Source organism: Squalius cephalus (assembly GCF_949319135.1).
Source record: "Squalius cephalus genome assembly, chromosome: 5".
NCBI classification, from domain to species: Eukaryota; Metazoa; Chordata; class Actinopteri; order Cypriniformes; family Leuciscidae; genus Squalius; species Squalius cephalus.
Window position 1 is genome coordinate 28,715,055 of NC_137126.1, and position 21,044 is coordinate 28,736,098.

General features: G+C 37.6%; 1 protein-coding gene and 1 long non-coding RNA gene across 2 annotated transcripts in view; one reads left to right on the plus strand and one right to left on the minus strand.

The window, feature by feature from the left end:
- Positions 1 to 820: 820 nt before the first annotated feature.
- On the minus strand, positions 821 to 20,381 carry LOC307158737. The gene is made up of 3 exons (XR_013821272.1): positions 20,305 to 20,381; positions 13,052 to 13,168; positions 821 to 888 (listed from the first exon to the last, which is right to left on the minus strand). It is a non-coding gene; the product is annotated as an uncharacterized lncRNA (long non-coding RNA).
- efnb1 (ephrin-B1) overlaps positions 19,335 to 21,044 on the plus strand; it is a 34,251-nt gene continuing 32,541 nt past the window's right edge. The window contains exon 1 of the mRNA XM_079871595.1: positions 19,335 to 20,390. Coding sequence (XP_079727721.1) covers positions 20,272 to 20,390 — 119 coding nt within the window. The 5' untranslated portion in view covers positions 19,335 to 20,271. The remainder of the gene's footprint in view (positions 20,391 to 21,044) is intronic.

Here is a 21,044-nt window from a genome sequence, read left to right on the forward strand (position 1 = left end):
ACAAATACATTGAGTGGCTGATTTATTTTCTGAGTAAAATTCTCAATATTATATATGCTTCTTTTTGTATAATACTATAGCCATAAGAATGTGATGAACAGTTTTCAGATACTGAATATAAAGTATTAAAGTCAACACATTCACAACATATTTTAACACAGCAGTATACACTACTGTTCAAAAGTCTCTTAATCTCACCAAGTATACAGTTATTTGATCAAAAATACAGTAAAACAGTAATATTGTGAAATATTATAGTGTAAAATAACTGTTTTCTATTTTAATATATTTTGAAATGTAATTTATCCCTGTGATGCAAAGATGAGTCTTGCATTATTACTCCAGTCTTCAGTGTCACATAAGCCTTCAGAACTCATTCTAATATGCTGATTTTCAAAAGAACAGCTTTTTCTGAAACAGAAATCTTTTAGTAACATTATAAATGTCTTTACTGTCACTTTAACTTTTCAGATAGCATTCATTTCTTTCAAAAATAATAATAATCTTACTCTCCCCAAACTTTTGAATGGTAGTGTATTCCCAGGTGAAACTAAACATTCAGACCCAGACCCAGATTTGATCCATTGGGAATAGATTGGATCATGAAATGGGATATAACGTTACATACCGTGATGTAGAAAGACCTGAATGTGGTTCACTGAAGTTGAGCACGGTCCATGTGACAGCATCTGAAAAGAAAGTTCAGAGCATTTTTCTTAATATAATTTTACGAAATTAAGACATTTTAAGAAGTTAAGAAATTTAAACTGAGATTTACCCCTAAAATAATCAAGAATTTGGAAGAAAAGAAGCAGCATCTGCATTTGCAGGGATCCCAGCCACGGGACGCACCTTATCAGCTAATGTGTCTGCTGCTTGTTGATTCTCCTGCACGGCCAACACAAAACAAGACACATGCTGAATGCAACAACAGTGTTAAAGCCCATGACCCTGAAGCACCATTTCATTTACAAAGAATCACTTCAGGACTATTAACAGCCACAAAAGCAAGTGGAAACAGTTCAATGTTCACAAAATGTACAGTTATACTAACATACAAAATGGTCTTAAAAATGAATCCAATGAAAGACCACATTTTATAGCAGAAAGAAAAGTGCTCTGCTGTTGCTTTCCAGCCACTGAGATTTCATTTGTGTCCATCTTTGTCATCAGTATCAGTGTCATTACTGCCATTACACACCATATGGCCTGTGGGATGTTTTCTCCATCAGACTCACAGGTCAAATTATTCCACCATGGGATGAGATCTACTAAAACAATTATTTATATTTTTCGAATATTAGTTCATTTAAATTCCAGACTGAATTTATTATTTCACTTCCATTCTATTTTAAAGCACATTTTTAAAAAATGACAATCGTGACCCTGTTGCACAATACAAGCAGGAATGTGAATTTTACATTCAAATTGTCTCTGAAGCTTTCATAATGGTATGTTGGTAGACTTATTAATAATTAATGCTGAAAATATACTAAAATAAAACACAACTCTCCATTTAAAGGTACACCAAATTGCAAATTTAAACTCCATGACTTATTTTTCTAGAATGTGATCTTACAGCTGCTTCTCCATTACCTCATCAAACTTATCAGTGGCTCATCGCTCGTTTGAGTGAGTAAATTACAGCGGATATCTGATAGACAGCGTTTAGTAAGGCAGCAAATTCCATTGAAAGTCTTATCTGAAAGAGATCATAAGAGCATGTTATGTCTCAAGACAGTCAAGTCACAACCGATTTGAGGTGTGCAAGACTACAAGGGAAATTTACGATCACATGAAATTAACTTAGCCTAACTGCCTTTCCTCTCTAGACACAAACCTCAGTCTGCCTGTTTGGATATGGCTTGATGTTCTCTCTTATTTGCCTGAACAAATCATGGCAGACACACATGGAGGAGATGTCAAACAAGTTAATATCTGAAATCACACGAGTATGCAGGTCGCTAATTGTACATGTTTAACAGGGCTACAAACTTGTTGTAAGTCATCTCCAGTCTACAATAAGAAACGGCATGTACATACACACACACACACACACACACACACACACACACACACACACACACACACACACACACACACACACACACACACACACACACACACGTCTGGTCCACTATCTTTGTGGGGACTCTCCATAGACTTAATGGTTTTTATACAGTACAAACTGTATATTCTGTCCCCTTACACTAACCCTACCCCTAAACCTACCCATCACAGAAAACTTTCTGCATTTTTACATTTTCAAAAAAATATAATTTAGTATGTTTATTTACCCATTCCCCTCATGGGGACCGCTGGCTGGTCCCCACAATGGAGGTGATCTCAGGTTTTACTATCCTTGTGGGGACATTTGGTTCCCACAATGTAATATAAATCAAACGCACACGTACGCACGCACACACACACACACACACACACACACACACACACACACACACACACACACACACACACACACACACACACACACACGTCTGGTTCAATACCTTTGTGGGGACTCACTATAGATATACTGACAGTATACAGTTCATCACAGTTATTTCTTTGTCTTTTTATGTGGTCTCTTAGACTCCAAAGACATTTTTTTTTGGAGGATGTTTAAAGCATGTTAGCAAGTTGAAATGTTGTGTATAATCAGTTCTCATAAGGTTAGAAAGAACCATGAAGTCTCAACTTGATACTTCAATGGTAAGTCAAGTTCTGAGCTATTTAAAGGCCCCATCGGGATCTTTCAAACCCCAAAGAGAAAATGAAGGTTTAGCGGTTTCACAGAAACAATGAAAAGTTTTGTGTTACTTTATCCTTCTTAATAACATTCATAGCTTTTCTAGCTGACTGATATCATCACACATACTGAAATGAAAAGGATCCTGGAGAGCGAATGAGAAGTTATCACTGATCAAATTCATTTAGGCATATATTGTATATATTAAAACCTCTCTTCAGCCAGCAGATCTGGAGTTCCTTGAATTATGTATGTATAAATATGTTTTAAAAGTAAACAGCAGAGGAACCTGAACTGCATGAGAATTTAATCAGTGCGCCAACACCAGTCATATTTCAGACGGAAAAACACGTCTGTTTTTCGGCTAAATATGATCTATTTTGATTAAAAACGGATTTTGATTCCAGATGTGTGCAAGTTCCACTTCACATGCCAGTGCATCCAATAGGCTCCTTGGGAAATTTTCTTAGTAGTTAGTGTCAGACGAATTAGCCTGTCTCATGATATCTGGCTTTGAACTGTAGTGTTTGGAGAGTTGCCCTCATAATTTAGTTCGAGTATAATGTGTATGAAATATACTAAGCAGACTATTAATACAAAGAATAGATAAATGCTAATGTGAACTCTATGCAACCTCTTTATGCCTTTAATGCACAGAACAGGATACAGACAGGAAAGTATAGAGGGAAAGAGTGGAGGAAATGGGATCAGGAAATGGCACAGGCCACACTCAAACTTGTGTCCCCAACGAGAGCGCCACGTGTCACAAACATGCCACCGTTTGCTACTGCTGCATTTCCCAGAAGTCCTGCCATGGATAGGTTGAAGAGCACTGATTTATTCAAGGCTTTGGATAAATCAAGTTGTTTATTCAAGTTTGTGCCATACTTTTATGAGACATTTACTCCACTGCTGGTTTTCAAATATATGTATTTATTTCAGACATAAAACTCTCTCATCAGCCCAAATCAAGTGGATAACAGCAGACAGAAGCTGAGCAAGGAAGGTTTATATATGTGCGTCATGTGTTTTTATGTATGCGTGAGGTTAGTTAATCAGTAACGCTTCATAAACAGATAAGGTTCCACCCTCGGGATCTTAATCTACCTCTGCACCGTTCACACAGGGAAATCTCTCAACATTCTCCCCCCAATCACATCTGCCATCCCACTGTGTTATTTAAATCTTTACATTACGTCAGAGATTCTAAAAAGCAGAAAACGTCCAACTTAAACAACACAGAGCCAGACAGATGTGTGTGAGCCACAGAACTTGCGGTATTTACTGTTTTTGTACATAATGAGCTTGTCCAAAAGCAAATGTTACTGTCTATGTGAAAAAGCCTGTTGATTTTTGAAAACATGATTAAAGACAAGAAAAATCTGGCAGTAAAAGAGATCTTTTTATCTCTCTCTCCTGTCTCCCTCCCTCTCTTTATCTATCTCTCTAATGTTCAGTTATAAATCAAAGCTCATTTGTTCTGATAGCGGTTCAAAATAAATTTAACAGAGCAGATTACATTACATTACATTACACAGATTAAGCATAATCACATGCAGTTGGTTATGTGGTATTTCTTTATACACTGATAAAGCAGATATCAAGCAATCTCTGGCCTTTGTGAGTTTTTGAGAAGAAAAAGGAACCTTACATAGAACCTTAAAGGGTTCTGTTAGGTGCTTCATAAATGGGGTTCCCATGGGATCATTTAATGAATTTAGTTTTAATTAATTTTGTTTGGACTGATTTTTATTTTGATTAAATCATATGAATTAAACAGCTCGTAAACATACTTTATTACTAGACAAATTTAAAATAACCCGCTAATCATGAATTTTCCCCTTATATTGAACCTTTTTGGCATAAAATTGAGTAAAAAAAACCTTGTGTTTTCAAATGTAACATTTTGCTTTTGGAGAGTGTTGTTAATATTAACTACAGCAGTGCTAATTCATTAAATCATTAATCAGATGAACATTCTATAAATACACTAAAACTTACTCATACTGCCAACATTTCCAAAATGTCATTCAAATTTGACAAATATTTGCATAATGAACATTATGCAGTTAAACTGGTTTTAATATGTACTGCGTCCATGCTAAATTGCTCATTGCATCATAAATTAAAAATAATAACTAATAAGATATGAATCTAAGACTGCTGTCAGTTTCTTTCTGACACATCATTTTATTATATCCATGTATGTGTTTACAGACATCATATAGAACAGTGAAATTGCTCGAGAAATGATCTATCCTTTTATGCCTTCACTCGAGACGGGTGACATTTGAACTCCACTGACACAGTCTTTAATACAATTAGTTGTGGCCCCCGCAAGTCACTCTTAATTTGCATAAAGTTAAACAATTCTCAACTTTCTCAAGTCGCTGCATGGAAACACCTACGATTGCTGTCGCTCGTGTGGCTGGAAGTCAGCAGCTCTCCATTGAAGGAAGGAAGGAAGGAAGGAAGGAAAAAAAGAAGAAAAGTACAGAAATAAGACAAAATTATTACATTGAAAAACAAAAACAAATAATTGCATAAAAATAAATACATATAAAACAGTAGAACCAATAATAAATAAATAAATTGTGAAAATTAAAATAAGCAAGTATATTTAAGCAAGTAAATAAGTAAATAGAAGGAAGTCGGCAGCTCCCCATTGAAGAAAGAAAGAAAAAGAAAAGAAAGGTGTGTGCATTAGATTAAATGCAGAATAATGAAACGCTTCCCCAACTGATCTACTGCAGAGAGATCAAAGTTCTGCTCTCCTCTTTCCTCTCTCTCTTTCTCCTCCAGAACAAATGGAATATTGCAGACAGTTTATCATTCCAGCGATGAAAGCTAACCTAAACTCACACAATGACCCCAGACCGACGAAGAGTATATCACTCTGTTTCTCTTCCCCTCTGCAGAGAAGAATCATGCGGCGTGATTTTGGGTCTCCTCCTCGCTGATATCACTCCCCCACCCCCATCATCACCCCTAAACACACACGGCCAGGTTGTTCTCTCATCTCCTGCCAGGTTTTTGTAATAATCCTGCTATTCAAATTTTTGGAATAGAATCTGTGTGTCTTCGTTTGTGTGTACGTGCAGTTACGTGTGGCTTGGCAACATTAAATGAACTCTCCTGAGGAATAAGACTAAGATAAGATTGTCACAGATTCAGGAGAGAAACTTTTAGTGCATTATTAAATACAACATTCATAAATCATAAGACGAATGTGACACAGCTATGATGGACTATATAATATGCAGATAAATAAGGAGATGAGAAAGTACCTCTTCTAAATGACAGCTGAGATTGGGCTTGAGAGATGAAGTGGTACAGGAAATGAGAAACAAACTGTCTGTATTCAGTGTGGGGGCTATGAAATACTGTCCCATTACAGCGTCTCTGTCTATAGAACACAAGCTCTAATCACTGTCACTCCCTCCTCAATGTCTTAATAAACTGAAGACAGACAGAGAGAGAGGGTCTGCTGGGATTTAACTGAATCTGAAACCTCTCATAAAATATGAAACATCAGAGCTCGCTGCTCCCACTGAAAAGTGGAACCGGGCAATCGCAAAAAGCTAAAGAAACAAATAGAAGAAGAGAACATTGATAACATAAGGAAAGAAAAGGAAGAATGCTTCTCAGAGAGCATGCTGGGAGCTCTCAGTGGGGGTGTGGGGCCAGCGGAGGGGTGGGGGAAGGGCTTGTTTAATTGATGGACGCTTTGTCAGGGGCTGTGTGCATGATAATGAAGTCAGTTTTCAGAGACCACGTCATGTTGAGGCCTTTATTAAACCGGATTTTTACGGAAAAGTTGGAAACTTATTACTGATTCTATTTACAACTAGAACTGTGCAAATTCAACACACTTTCATTAGCAAACAATAATGTTATCTCTTATCCTGCACCAAAACATCACTCTTGTTCCATATATCGAATGTAACTGGTGTTTGCCTGTTTTTGAATGAGGACTGTGAGTGAGATGGCCACACATTCTCTCTCTCTCTCTCTCTCTCTCTCTCTGTGTGTGTGAGAGTGTTTCAGCATTTTTGCTGGGTCCAGAAGCTGCTTATTTGGTCTTCTTTTAGTGTGGCCAGTATATTTTGGGCTTGTTTTGTCAGACTAGTTCACTAGCTTTTTCTAGCGAGGTCTGGCAACATTGGCCACAAAAGGAGTTAATTTTCAAAATTAAAGTAGGCCAAGACTTTATTTTTATTTTTTACTCATGAAAACCTACTACAAAATCCAGTTTAAAACAATAATGCTATGATCTGAACAAAGACTAAAATAATCATAAACCATTTGAATATTTATTGTATATGATTTCTACACTCCTGTTCACTACACTCAGCAATGATGCATTAAATTGATCAAAAGTAACAGTAAAAACATTTGTATTATTACAACTTTTTATTAATCAAAGAATCCGGAATTGTTGTTTTTTTTAAATCACAATTTTCTTAATATTTTCAACACTGATAATAAGAAATGTTTCTTAAGCAGCAAATCATCATATTAGAATGATTTCTGAAGGATCATGTGACACTGAGGACTGGAATAATGATGCTGGAAATTCAGCTTGACCATCAGAGGAATAAATTACATTTTAAAATATATTAAAATAGAAAACTGTTATTTTTAAAGTGTAATATTTCACAATGTTACTATTTACTTTAGCCTTATTGAGCATGAGACTTGTTTCTCTACCAATCCAAAACTCTTAAACTGTAGTGTATGCGTTTGATTTGAATAATTTCACAGTTGTGTGATTTCCACGACAACAAACAATTTTGCAATTAATAAAGTTCACCCCCAAAATAGTGTTCTTGTTTACAAAAAAGACAGCAGTGTCAGTGAAGATGATCCTTTGAAAACTGAGAATGATACTGCGTTGGGAATATGCATGTCTTAAGAAAAAAAAAAGCCAAAAATAAATTAGTCCATTTATAGGACAAATATTTTAAAAAATGACACATTTCTGCACTTTGCATCATTAAAACACCAGATAATCTGGAGGTGAGAACTGAAGTAAGAATTCCCATATGAATGTTGTTTTGGTGTAACAACATAAGTCGCCAGAGTGACGTTACCCTTATGAAACTAACCATTTGTTTATAAAAAATACTGATTTTTATTATTCAGTTGCTTCAGCTCAATTCTGATTTACTTGTTTGCCATTTTTACAATACCAAGAGTCCTCAGTTCAGAAAGAGTGACAGTGGCAAGAAAAAAACTCCCTGAGAGCAGGGAAGAGATATGTCTGTTATGCTACAAAGCCACAAATAGTCATTGTTTATGGTCACCTGTCAGAATCACCCTGTCCAAAGTGCCCGTGCATGCCAGTGTCAGTGGGGGGATTGTGGGGCTAGAAGAAGGTTGTAAGGGTTTAAACTCATGTTTCACTTTGTGTGTAATCTTGTGTGTGAGTAACGGCTGCATATTTATAAAGTTGTGCTGATTTATTGTGCTGAGAATGTGTACATGTGTGCATGTCTGTATGATTTAGTAGTCAGGTCACGGACAGGTGAGACCCTACTCAGAGTAAGACGGGTCAGACAGGTGCAGTTTGTATAGAGCTGTTGTCTTTGACACAGCAGGGTGTGTGTGTGTGTGTGTGTGCGTGAAACAGAGGAATGTGTTTTGATAAAGATAGCTGTAAACAGTGATAACCTGTCACTACGCACACACACATACACATCTGGAATGTTCGCAGTTAACCATGTAAATTAGCCTACATTACAAGGCAAACTTAAAATTACACATTCGGCTAGAAGCTTGACGTTAACATAATTATTCCCACATCTCTTGCAGCACATGCAATACACACACTTGCCCTGCTGGGAGCGATAGACAGACTGAAGTTACAGGATATTTTTGAGGTTTATCGTGTTGCAGCTGTGAGATGACCTTGGTATGTTTTTTTCCAATGTCCATTTGTGTTCTGATTTTAAATCAGTTTATAATGACATAATGGCATAATGACATAATGGAGGTCATACGTTTCCACTGAACAGCCAAGTGACAACAGCCATGCCAGAATTCGCTGCACTCAATAAGCGCTAAACACTTAAGAGTGAGCACGATTAAACCGTATCGTATGAGATTTAAACTTTAGACTACTGTATAAGTCTACTTAAATGCATCTATGCTCATCCACACACTCCCACACCTGAACAAACACACAAATATCCACACCTGCAAACACACACACATGCACACAAGAATTTTGGAGTCTTTTTCAGGCATGCTAACCTTTTCCCTGACCTTCAAGGCTAAATTTGGAAGTCTGGATATTGTCCTTCCTCTACAAGAGTTTAATAAAAGAAAGCCTAATGGCTCTTTCAAACACACACTCACCTACGTAAACACAATTATAAACACACACACATTCAAAAAGGAAGGATACAGACCTCAGGATGTTTTATTTTTCTCTGTTTTGGCTGCTTGACATTAGCTATACTGTGCTTTTTGTGCCAGCATGCACAAATGTGTCCATTTTCATTAACCTCACGGTTCCCATGGTCATGGACGACTTTTAAGTCGTGATTTCAAGACCAGGAAAAGAAAAAAAAAATACATTGTTCTAGTTATACTCAGCTCTAAAATATATCTGCTACAAATCCTTATCCAGAGCTAAACTGATCCTTATATGTAATATTGTCATTTTCATCTGGTTTTGTACGGGAATATATACACACTACCGTTCAAAACCGTTTGGGGTCAAACAAGTTTCTTATGCTCGCCATGGCTGATCAGAAATAGAGTAAAACAGTGATATATTATTACGATTTAAAATAACCGTTTTTTATTTTAACATATTTTAAAATGTAATTTATTCCTGTGATGTCAAAGCTGAATTTTCATCATTATTACTCCAGTCTTCAGTGTCACATGATCTTTCAGAAATCATTATAATTTGCTGATTTGCTGCTAAAGAAACATTTCTGTTCAGTGTTGTGTTGAAAGCAGCCATATATATATATACATATATATGCACACACATACACGCACACATAAAAACTAAGCTGAAAAATAAAATAAAAAATAACACCAGCCCACATCCCACTAGTACTTTGATGCCTATACAACAGGAAAAAACACAGATGTTTTCTCAATTAAGAAAACACAACAATGCGACCACAGTTCTTATCTATCACTGTCAGGCACACACAGATGGAGTGAAGTTTGATGAAGTCATCACTCAAACACTTAGATAGTTTACCAGCTAATTCAGGATTAGCATTCAAATGTCCATCAGAGTAATGAGAGAAACAGCTTAGCACTGCGACATCATTAGGCTTACTAACTATTCACTTCATTCTCTCTCTCTCTCTCTCTCTCTCTCTCTCTCTCTCTCTCTCTCTCACACACATACACACAAACTTGTTTTTTTATATCTTTACATAGACTTTACATAGATGTAATGGTTTTTATACTGTACAAACTGTATATTCTATCCCCCTACACCCTAACCCAACCCCTAAACCTTCCCATCACAGAAAACTGCATTTTTACATTTTTAAAAAACATCAAATCTTGGTTTGATTTATAGGCTGTTTTCACTGTGGGGCCCGAACAAATGACCCCACAATGTCAAAAATTTTCCATTTTACTGTATTTGTGGGGACATTTGGTCCTTAGTGTAGGTTAAACTAGAACACACACACACATGCACGCACGCACACACACCAGTGTAGAGGAGCCATTCAGATGTGAATGTCAATTCACAGTATTCTACTTTACACTAAAGGTACATGAATGTCCATATTTTAAGTAAGTGGTAAAACAGGGCGTTATAAAATGGACCCCTTTGTCACCTACTGCTTATGTTTACATGAATGTAGCTAAATTTGCTACCTTAAAATCAATTATTACTTAACATGTAGGTTAATTTATTTAACTTTTAGGTTTATTTTGCCTCTCAATCTCATTCCCTGCCATATTTCAGGGTAAATAAAAAGACGGTCCAACTGTACTGTGATCACGGATAATCGTAATTTTGTCTATCATATAGAATAGTGTGCAAATTGTTCATCAGTGAGAGTATGATTTGCAATAACAACATCTCAGCCCAATGAGTAACTAAACCTACTAGCTAAAGGTCTTTAGCGGGCCAAAAACAAAGCCTTTAATATGAGTTACTGTCCACATCAGTAATGCATCTGTCCAGACAGAGATAGAACGAGAAGAGGGCCGGTGATTAATTCAACTGTAGTTGTCAGTGATGTTCAGTGAGATACCACAGGTCATGAGTGGGTTCATATCATACCCTCTCACTCCCTTTTCTCTGGTGTCCTCCTCCTATTTCAGTGATCCACCTTTCCACATCCTCCTCCTCCCACCCTCCCTCTCTGTGTCCTTGGTGAGCACCGAGGCGTGACACTGTGTGTTTGACCTCAACAGAAGTATATTCTAAGTATAATAATTCAAACCTCAATCTATCCTCCTACATGCACCGCCCAACATTTATTATTCTGATTTAATAATTACATTACAAAATCAAAGAGTAAAAGATGATAAACTCGCATTTAGAGGGAGGAGGTAAATGAAACTCAGGTGGTCACGTTTTAACAAAATACATTAACCATTAACCATGAGTACGACTAAATTAACTATTAACTGTACATTACAAACTTGACTCTACATTAAATGATCAACTGCAACATTGTAGACAACCAACATTACATCTCAGATAAATCTACACTAACTGCTCAAAAGTTTGGGGTCAGTAATTTTTATCTTTCTGAAAGAAATTAACACTTTTATCCAGCAGGGAAGCCTTATATTGATCCAAAGTGACTGTAAAGAGATAATATTGCAAAAAAAACCAATATATATCCTTTTTGTTGTACTGTTTTCAACATTCATAATAATAAGTATTGTTTCTTGAGCACCAAATCATCATATTAGAATGATTTCTAAAGGATCATGTGAGGACTGGAGTAATGATGCCGAAAATTCAGATTTGACAATACAGTTTTTATCAAATAAATTCAACCTAGGTGAGCATAAGAGACTTCTTTCAAAGGTATAAAAAAAAGATTACCCCAAACTTTTGAACACTATTTTAACTCTACATAACTAAAATATATCTGTGCAACAACTATCAAAATAAATACTTAGCTAAAAATAATGAAATCATTATAATACATCTGTCCATTTCATAATGCTACCATAATGGCTCCTTCACAGGAAGGAAACCAGTCAGATCGCTGCTTTCCTTAACTTTCCGCTACCATTGATTGGATGGATATAAATACCCATATGACCTCAGATTCGCCCTTTTCAGGTCAAACACACAATCTAGCATATCTGAAATAGGCAGCTAGAATGCTGGGGGAAAAAAATACATTTTATGACATCTATGAGAAATTAGTTTTCATATTGTATCTTTGCTATCTGGCATTACTTAAAATATATTGTTAACACAGTTGCCTGAAGCAATTATGGGTAATTTATTTCAAGGTATAGGCTAGTTCACCCAAAAATTTTCATTCTGTCATCATTTACTCACCCTCAAGTTGTTCTAAACTTCATTCTTCTGCTGAACACAAAAGAAGATATTTTGAAGATTGTCGGTAATCAAACAGTTGATGGGCCTCACTGACTTCCATATGATTTTTTTTTTCCATACTATGGAAGTCAATGGGGTCCATCAGCTGTTTGACAGAATTTTCATTTTTGGGTGAACTATACCTTTAAAAACTAACCCAACTTCAAAGTGACTCTTGCTCATAATATGCTTACATGACATTCATATGTAATAGTTTTTAATCTGTATAAGGCTGTAAAACTGTATAGTACACTGAAAAATGTAAAAATGGCTTAATTTTGTCAGTTAAGCTATAAGCAAGTGGCAAATCCATGGCTTTTCAGATAAAAGCATTCATGAAAACAAATTTAATAAAATTGTCCATGTGAGTCCAATTAGTAATTTCATCATTTGCTAATTCATGATGCATTGATGAAGTCAAAACAAAGCAATATGTGTTCATGGTACTCTGATGAAAAATGCACATTTTAACGTAGACTTAAAAAGAATAAGATTCTTTTGAGTAAGATTCAGGTGAGTAAGAAAGAGAAAGTGATGGAACTTTAAAAAAGAATGAGGGAGAGAGATGGGCAATTTTGTCCTCTTTTAAAAGAGGGAGTGTGTGCGGGGATGGGCAGTAGTAAATAATGTCTGACCAGGCAGACAGCAGCAGATAAAGTGCCTTTATCTGGACAGAGGAATTCTTGTGTTTGAACACACACTAACACACATTATACATGTTCCCACAATGTCACACACACTCCTACCTGTCACTCAGAATGATTGATGTGTACTCCAGCACTCCCAGGCCTTTGATAGGGAGGGGAAGAGGCGGGGCAGTGGGAGGGGGGCCGGCTCAATCTGTGACATCTGTCCCCTCACTTCTGAGGAACAAGAGAAAAACACACATGCAGTGTCCGAAATATACACATTCTGCCTTTTTTTGCTTCCTAAAACTGTTGTTAGGAGAGTAGCTTGTGTAAAAAAAATGTGTGAATGTGGTTTGGGAGCTTCTTTGCTGGGTACACGCACATCTCACTGGCAAAACTACACCGACAAAGCAGCTCACTTTGAAAAGGCGAACTACTTTTCCCCCCTTTCTTACAAAAAACATACTCTCTCACACACACACGCACCTAAATCCACAGCTGAGAGGCAGTTCAGCTCCATTTACTTACACACTGTGCCACTTAGACACGCTTTACTGCACCCACTAATGAACACATACAGGCTCACACACACACACCACGAACAGAGTGGGGTTAATGAACGACAGGGTCCTTTGCTTGCTTGGCACCTTTAAGCTTGTGAACATAATTGGCTTGTATTGTATTTCAGTCTCGTTAGAACAGAAACCTCAGACACAATAAGATTTTAGAGCACTTCAAAAATTTAGAGCAGGTTCTTAGGAGTTGTGTTTTACAGATATTTCATTTCACGTGACGCAATCCTCGGACACTGTTTGCGTGTCTGTGTCCATATCTCTGTAGTCAGAAAGTCTAGACAGTTCTAAATAAGGTATTTTTGTACTTTTCGTAATGTTTAAATTCTCAATATTATTACAGACATTAGAAAATATGGTTTTGCTGAAAGGGAGATGTAGGGTTTATTTTTAACCCCACCAAATCTTTCGGTAAGTGGTGGAATTTCAAAACACAAATGTGTGTGTAAACGTTGAGTGAGTGATGTTAGTCGGTTCTTACGGATATGGGAGTTTTGTTCACTGTCATCTTGTTTTGTTATGTGCGCGCACACACAAAAAACCATTTGAGGAGTTCACGGCCGGTATGGTGGGGTTAGAAATGAATGACAGGTGCTAAAGAAACAGGACAGTCGTTAGAGCTCAAGTTACAGAAGACACACACGCTCATTTGTACAGACACGCACTCAAAATCGTACACTCATTAAAATATATACACAAACGCACATGTGCACACTGAAAAATGAATTATGTGGAGATTCTTTTACACATCTCTAGCGTGAAACCATTGCGTTGCACATAAAACATTACAGTTATCTGTAATGTGAAAAGAGAGGGTGATGTAATTCACATGGCTCCCTCACAACAGCCATTCGCAATCACATCAACTTCTTTCATGATAATATCTTATCTATCACAGACTATAGCTGCAGGCAACACCACAGAAAGAGAACAGAGAGAGAAAAGAGGAGACAATTCTGACTGATATCTGTAACCAGACATCTCAGTGCCAAAGTATTGGGCTCTATACAACCAGATGCACTCAAAAACACAGTTACGACATAATTACATCAGAAGCTAATACCAGCTGGCTGATGTGTGACCATCTTTCAAACTGGAACAAAATGACACACACTAGATTTTCATAAATTCTTCTAGAGATACAGAAAGCTAGAGAGAGAGAGAGAGAGAGAGAGAGAGAGAGAGAGAGAGAGAGAGAGAGAGAGAGAGAGATTAAATTACAATGGAATTTTGGATAATTGTGTGTTGAGAGCAGTGTTCCGCTTTCTGTCCTGTGAGTGTGTGTGTGTGTGTATTCATTTGTTTATTCACGAACTGCGTAGTCAGTCCGCCGTGGTTTGAGAAGCTATAAAACTAATAGATTTATAATGACCATTGAAGAGCATTTCATCATGCACTCTCATTAAGCATGAAATGCATGTTCATCCATCTTCTTCATGTATTTCTCTGGACACAAAAGTAGATATCTGTGGAAACAGATTAAGCAAACAATGTAACATGCATACATGCAGTAAACCAACAGAATACAACCGAAATTAAAATAATACTAATACGAATAATAGCCTTTTTCTCCTAATACACTGCATTATTGATTGATTATGCATGTTTTGTCTATTGAACCTGACTGAGTTTATTATACTTGAGTATGAAAAGACTGTAAATCATAAAAACGTTTAGCATAACAACTGCTATAGTACAGTCTTAATTTTGTTTTCGGCTTTAGATTAATGTTAACAATTCTAAACAAAAATTATAGAACAGTAATTAAAAACTTATATTTCATTGCAGTTTGCAATTTACTCAAGACCTAGACAATTTTTTGCTGTATTTTTAACTTTTTAAATATTAAATTGGCACTGTTTTTATGCCACGAATACTAAAACTATACAGTTACTGTTAATTTAACTTGTTACAACCAGATTCAATCCATTAACCTTTCTCTAATTCACCTTATGATCTTTTTTTTTTCTCTGTGTAAATATTTTTAATGGCATAAATATGACCTCACATGTCCTCTCATACACCAAAACCTGATCTTGACAGATTTCTTTGCTGACAACATTTCAAAAGAATCCACAAATAAAGCTAATTATGCTAAAACTGAGGAGTGAAAGACTGGAAGGTCTGCGTCTAGGTTTAGCCATTACACAATGCAACAAAAATCTCCCTGTCGAGACGTAAAACAATCACCAGCCGACTCTGTGTCTGAACTGAATGCAGTTCTGTGGTTAAGAGCAACCTGCATGCCGAGGTTAAAGGTTATTGATCGGTGATTGATCGGAATCCGGTCACGTTTAAATGGAGTATGTAAGTGCATCGTAGAGTCCATTAGAAATACATTATTTAAGAGTCAGGAAAGACGATCAAACCTGAAACACGGACACTCGTACAATGACATGAAATCAATACAGGATCCATTTGCCGAACATAATGGGTTTTTTAAACAATCATTAAGGGCACTTAACATGACTTTTATTTAGTACTACTTGATACATTCAAGCAGCACACACACACACACACACACATTTTTCTCTTTCTCCAACCTGTTGTCTAAGAACAAAGGTATAGTAATGTGTGTGTGTGAGCACCACTGTCAGAGTGGAAATGAAGATCCGTCACAGTCGCCACCACAATTTCACGCCAAGTTTACCGGTTCAAAAACGCACACACACACACTTATTCACGCATAAAGACACAGAAGTTTTTGAGCCCATTGCTCACTTTGACAACCAGATCATCTGCCTATGGCTGTGTTCCCAGATACACATACTCATAGAGGACTGGTACACTGCATGCGCGTCCATGTGCGTGTGTAGGTGTCTGGTTTTGCTTTTTTAACTAGCCTGTATATGTGTCTCTTTTTGGTCCGAGCAAATGTTTTTGTTGTAATGCTGTGTTCTCAGTGTGTTGAGCTGGGCCTATCGGGGGCTTTCTGGGTGGGGCAGTGTTGGATTGTCATTCATGATTCCCTACTGACTAGTGTAGGAGAGAGAGAATAAGAGAGAGAAGTGTGTGTGCTGGAGCGGGGGATGTGTGTGAAATTGGTCTATTATCTGCTTGAATATTCCATCAACACCCTCCTGAGTTCCTCCATTACAGTCATTCCACCTCCTCGTCTCACACACACACACACACACACACACACACACACACACACACACACACACACACACACACACACACACACACCTTCCCCAGTGAGACTATTCCAAAACATTGTTTAGTTAATCTACTGTATTTTGGACCAAATTCAACATTACTCAATGTAAGACCTTCGCCCACACAAACATGCACAAACATATGCACCTTTATACACATGCAGACATGAATTCAAACTTAGCTTAACTAACAATGATGTCAATTAGTAATATAATAAAGTTCATAAGGGCAGAGTCACGTTAAGCCAACATTACCACCCAATCGACTTTATCTGAACTTTTTGCTGCCTGGTAACAAGTGCTCAGACTTTAACACTCAAGCATGTACACAGGAAAACAGGGATTACATAGATTGACTGTATGTACAGTATGTACTACTTCACACTGTGATGCTGGAGTGACTTTTAGTTTAAGTTTGAAAAATGAATCTAGAAGTAAACATCGAAATAAACATTATACTGATAAAAAATAAAAATAAATATATATATATATATATATATATATATATATATATCAAATGTCAGTTTAGTGTCTGAAAGATGAAAGGATTTTTTTAAAAGAAATTAATACCTAGCAAGGAAACATTTGAATGAAAAGACAGTATTTTATAATGTTACAAAAGATTTTTATCGAATTTTATATTCATTAAAGAATCCTGAACAAAAGTAAACCTGGTTTTCAGAATATAATTGAGTAGCAACACTGTATTTAACTGTTATAATAACACAAAATGTTTCTTGAGTGCCAAATTGGAATATTAGAATGATTTCTGAAGGATCATGTGAAACTGAAGTAATGGATGCTGAAATTTCAGATTAGCATCACAGGAATAAATTACATATTAAAATAAAAAAAACAGCTATTCAATTATAATAATATTTTTGATCAATATAAAAAATCCTTGACAAGTAGGCTATAAAATACTTATTTCAAACACAAACACACACACCCTACAAATAAATATATGCATACAGTATGCATGTATGTGCTTAGTTACCATCTTTGTAAGCAAAGTTCAAAGTGCTTATGTGAGTATGTGTGGGTCTGTATGTCCGTGTGTGCTTCAGGTTTATTAGTAACTGTGTTCAGACAGCAGTGTGGACATATTAGTGAATAGCTGCTGACAAATGCATGGCAGTAATTTATCCTTGGGTGTGTGTGTGGTTTTGCTCTCTCTGAGCTTGATGCAATCCTTCAATTCAGGCTAGCAGTACTAAACGTCAGATCATATCAGATACACAAAGAGCACATTAAAGAAAAATGAGAGGAAAAAGAGGGCGTATGACTGGCTGAAAGGTCTCAATAATAGTCAGGTTAAGGTAGGGGGTTATAATTAGCTCTGAGTACTGGTGAAATAAGAAAAGGTCAGATATTTGTACTTATGCAAAAGGACATGCAAACATTATAACACACAAAACTCCAGAAAGAATCACATGGAAAACACCTAAAAACGTGCCGCGGCTAATTACTTTTAAAGTCATCTATCTCAGAACACAAACTCCTCTTTCTGCCTTAAACAGATCACATGACTGCACATATATCATTTCTAAATGTGTGGCTGGTCTTTCAGACCTGATCTAAATGTGGGCAATGAATAAACTGACATTTCACACACACAAGAGCTCAAAGAGTAAAAGCTACATCACACTCATGTTATCTAAACACAAGCCAGAGGACTAACCCATCTCAAGACATATGGCTCTCTGAAGAACCACACACACACACACACACACACACACACACACACACACACACACACAGAGAGAGACCAGTTGTATAGTAGACTGACAGGACAGGGCACCATATGTCACTCAGAATCACATCTTACTGAGGGAGGAAAACACACAAATTAGCCATAGACCTTATTTACAGATAGTTTTGTTAGCAGACATAGACAAATGAAATTATTAAGATTGTACTTCATATTGTAACATGTCACCGTTTGTTGCACAGTATATTGTAACTATCTGCCAGTAGTCTACTAAAACAACAACAAAATAAAAACTAAATACAAGTCCAAAAAACGTAATTTTTTATAGTTTGAAATATTAAAATGATTTTTATGGCCGATAGGGGGCGGTATTGACTACTGAAAGGATTTGCGTTATCTTTGTTTGACCATCAAATATCATTAGTGTCACTCTCTTGGATGTCTTTGGGATAATGATCCTAAATCTGTTATTAAACACTTGTACGGTGAAGACCCGTGTTTTCAGCTGTAAGCCGTTATGCGTTGTGAATGTAAAACTGACTTACGTATTCACATGACTCCAGAAGTGCATATCTTGGCGAAAATTATAAACTGAGAGGGAAAACGGAAATGCAACCTAAGAGATAAACGTACCTAGGAGTAACCATAGTAACAAACAATCTCGCTAAACGACGTCTAAAGAAAACATTACTTTGCGCCATAGTAAATCTGCACACAAAAAAAACGCTGACAGTGTGTATCTTAAACTCAACTAACGTTACTTTTCAAAAACGTCTTATCTTTAAAAGAATGACTAGACTAACTATAGATTTTTGTAAATACTTCAGTCTTGCAGTTGCAGATGAACTTCTCCGAAACTCGCTGTACACAGAGGGACACCATGTTGTGACGTCGCCCTAAACGTGCGCTTCGATTGGTCCGTGTCTGAACGGGGCGGGGTTTAGCAGCTCGGTGGGAGTGGAGGTGATGGATCGCGAGTCACTGCGCTGTGAACGGTGTGCGGGACTGACTACGGACGCACCGGATCCACGGTCGAGCGCCGAACAAATCCAAACAAGATCCAAGGCTAAAAGTCGCGTCATTAACTCGCCGAGGAAGCGAGCACAGCGCCGAACTGCTGGAGTTTCCCCATCTTTTTTTATATCCTTGAGACGAAACAGTGTGCTCCTTTTGGCACAGGAGCCAGCAGCGGACAGTAGCTGATACCCCGTCTATCAGCATGCACTGAAACGCCAGATCATTCAATAGAAGCAGCCGCAAAACTCGGGAGTTTACTTCTCGTGCCTTTTTTGAAAGAAAATCCAAATGGAATTGGACAGATGTTTTTGGCAGTCCTGCGACTGACAGTTAAGCTTTGTTCATGGACACTTTGAACATGGATTTAGGTCGGTAAATTTCGGACAGAACTGTTGCATATCTAAAGCTCGTCTCTATGATCTGGGATCAAAACCGAAAGGAGTCTAGTTTTAAATCTGACACTCGACCAGGACCGGATTTCTTCACAAACCCGAACCCCAACACGGGATTGATGGTCCTTATACCTGTGTTCACGTCACTCACCCCCGATCTGGCGTGATTTGACCTTTTGTAAGGCTACTAGCTCACTAATAGATGACTACAATAAAACAGTCACGCGCTGCAGTCTACCTAAGTACAAGGTAGCAGCGATTTTGGTAATAGAGAAACGTTGGCCCAGAAGCCGCCTGTGCAACGTTGTGCGACACCTTTTTTCCTCCAGGCAACGCTAGAAAAATTGGATTTGGAAGTTGAGCCATGGAGCCCCTCCGCCTGGACGCCTAACCTACTCCTTTGCATGTGGTTCGGTAACCCGGAGTACAGTCGATCGAAAGGATCTTATCTTCTTGCTGGCTCGTGTCTCTCCGAGAACCCTGTAAGATGGCTGGAAGTGGCGGCTCGTGGAAATATTACCTCTGGATTCTGACAGCCATGTGCAGATACGCGTTACCCGAAGCCAAATCACTGGAGTCTGTCGTGTGGAATTCACAAAATCAAAAGTAAGTGCACGAGCGCGTGTTTAAAATCCCTCAAAGAGCGTATGAAGTGCATCACCACGGTCTCAGGTCGATGATATTACCAGTTCGACTTGTATTGATCATGAAATAGATATACAGTTTGAGCAATCCGATGTGAAAAGCTCCGTTACTCTTGTGACGGCTCGCTCTCCGGCATGATGACACGAAGCTCGCGCTGAGCTCGAGCCTGAAGTGACCGATCAAGCGCGCGCTCTCCCGGGATATATAACACACAGCTGTCATACTCCACCGCCGCATCTCATCAACTCGCAAAATCCCTTGTTGAGCGGGGATTCGACGACAATTTCATGCTTGTACAACTTCGTTAAATGTTTATGCGAAATATCATAGTTTTTTAAAAAAAAAACAATCTCTTGGCTTTCTTAACTACGAATTCGGATACACAAATTTAACGTGTGGCCTTGACGCGGGCCTTATTTCTCCAGACAAAAGCCTACTTTTAAAAATTATAAATAGATCAGCTACTGTTCCGTGTAGTTTTTAGCACGAAATTCGTTATCTCTATCGGCGTGTCCGTCTTTTTTTCTTTTCCCAGAATCCCAGGAGAGGCGAGCTGACTCTCCGCCACCGGCCTGCCCAAATCCCAGCGGCCCAGTGGCTCTCTGCGCCTGTCAT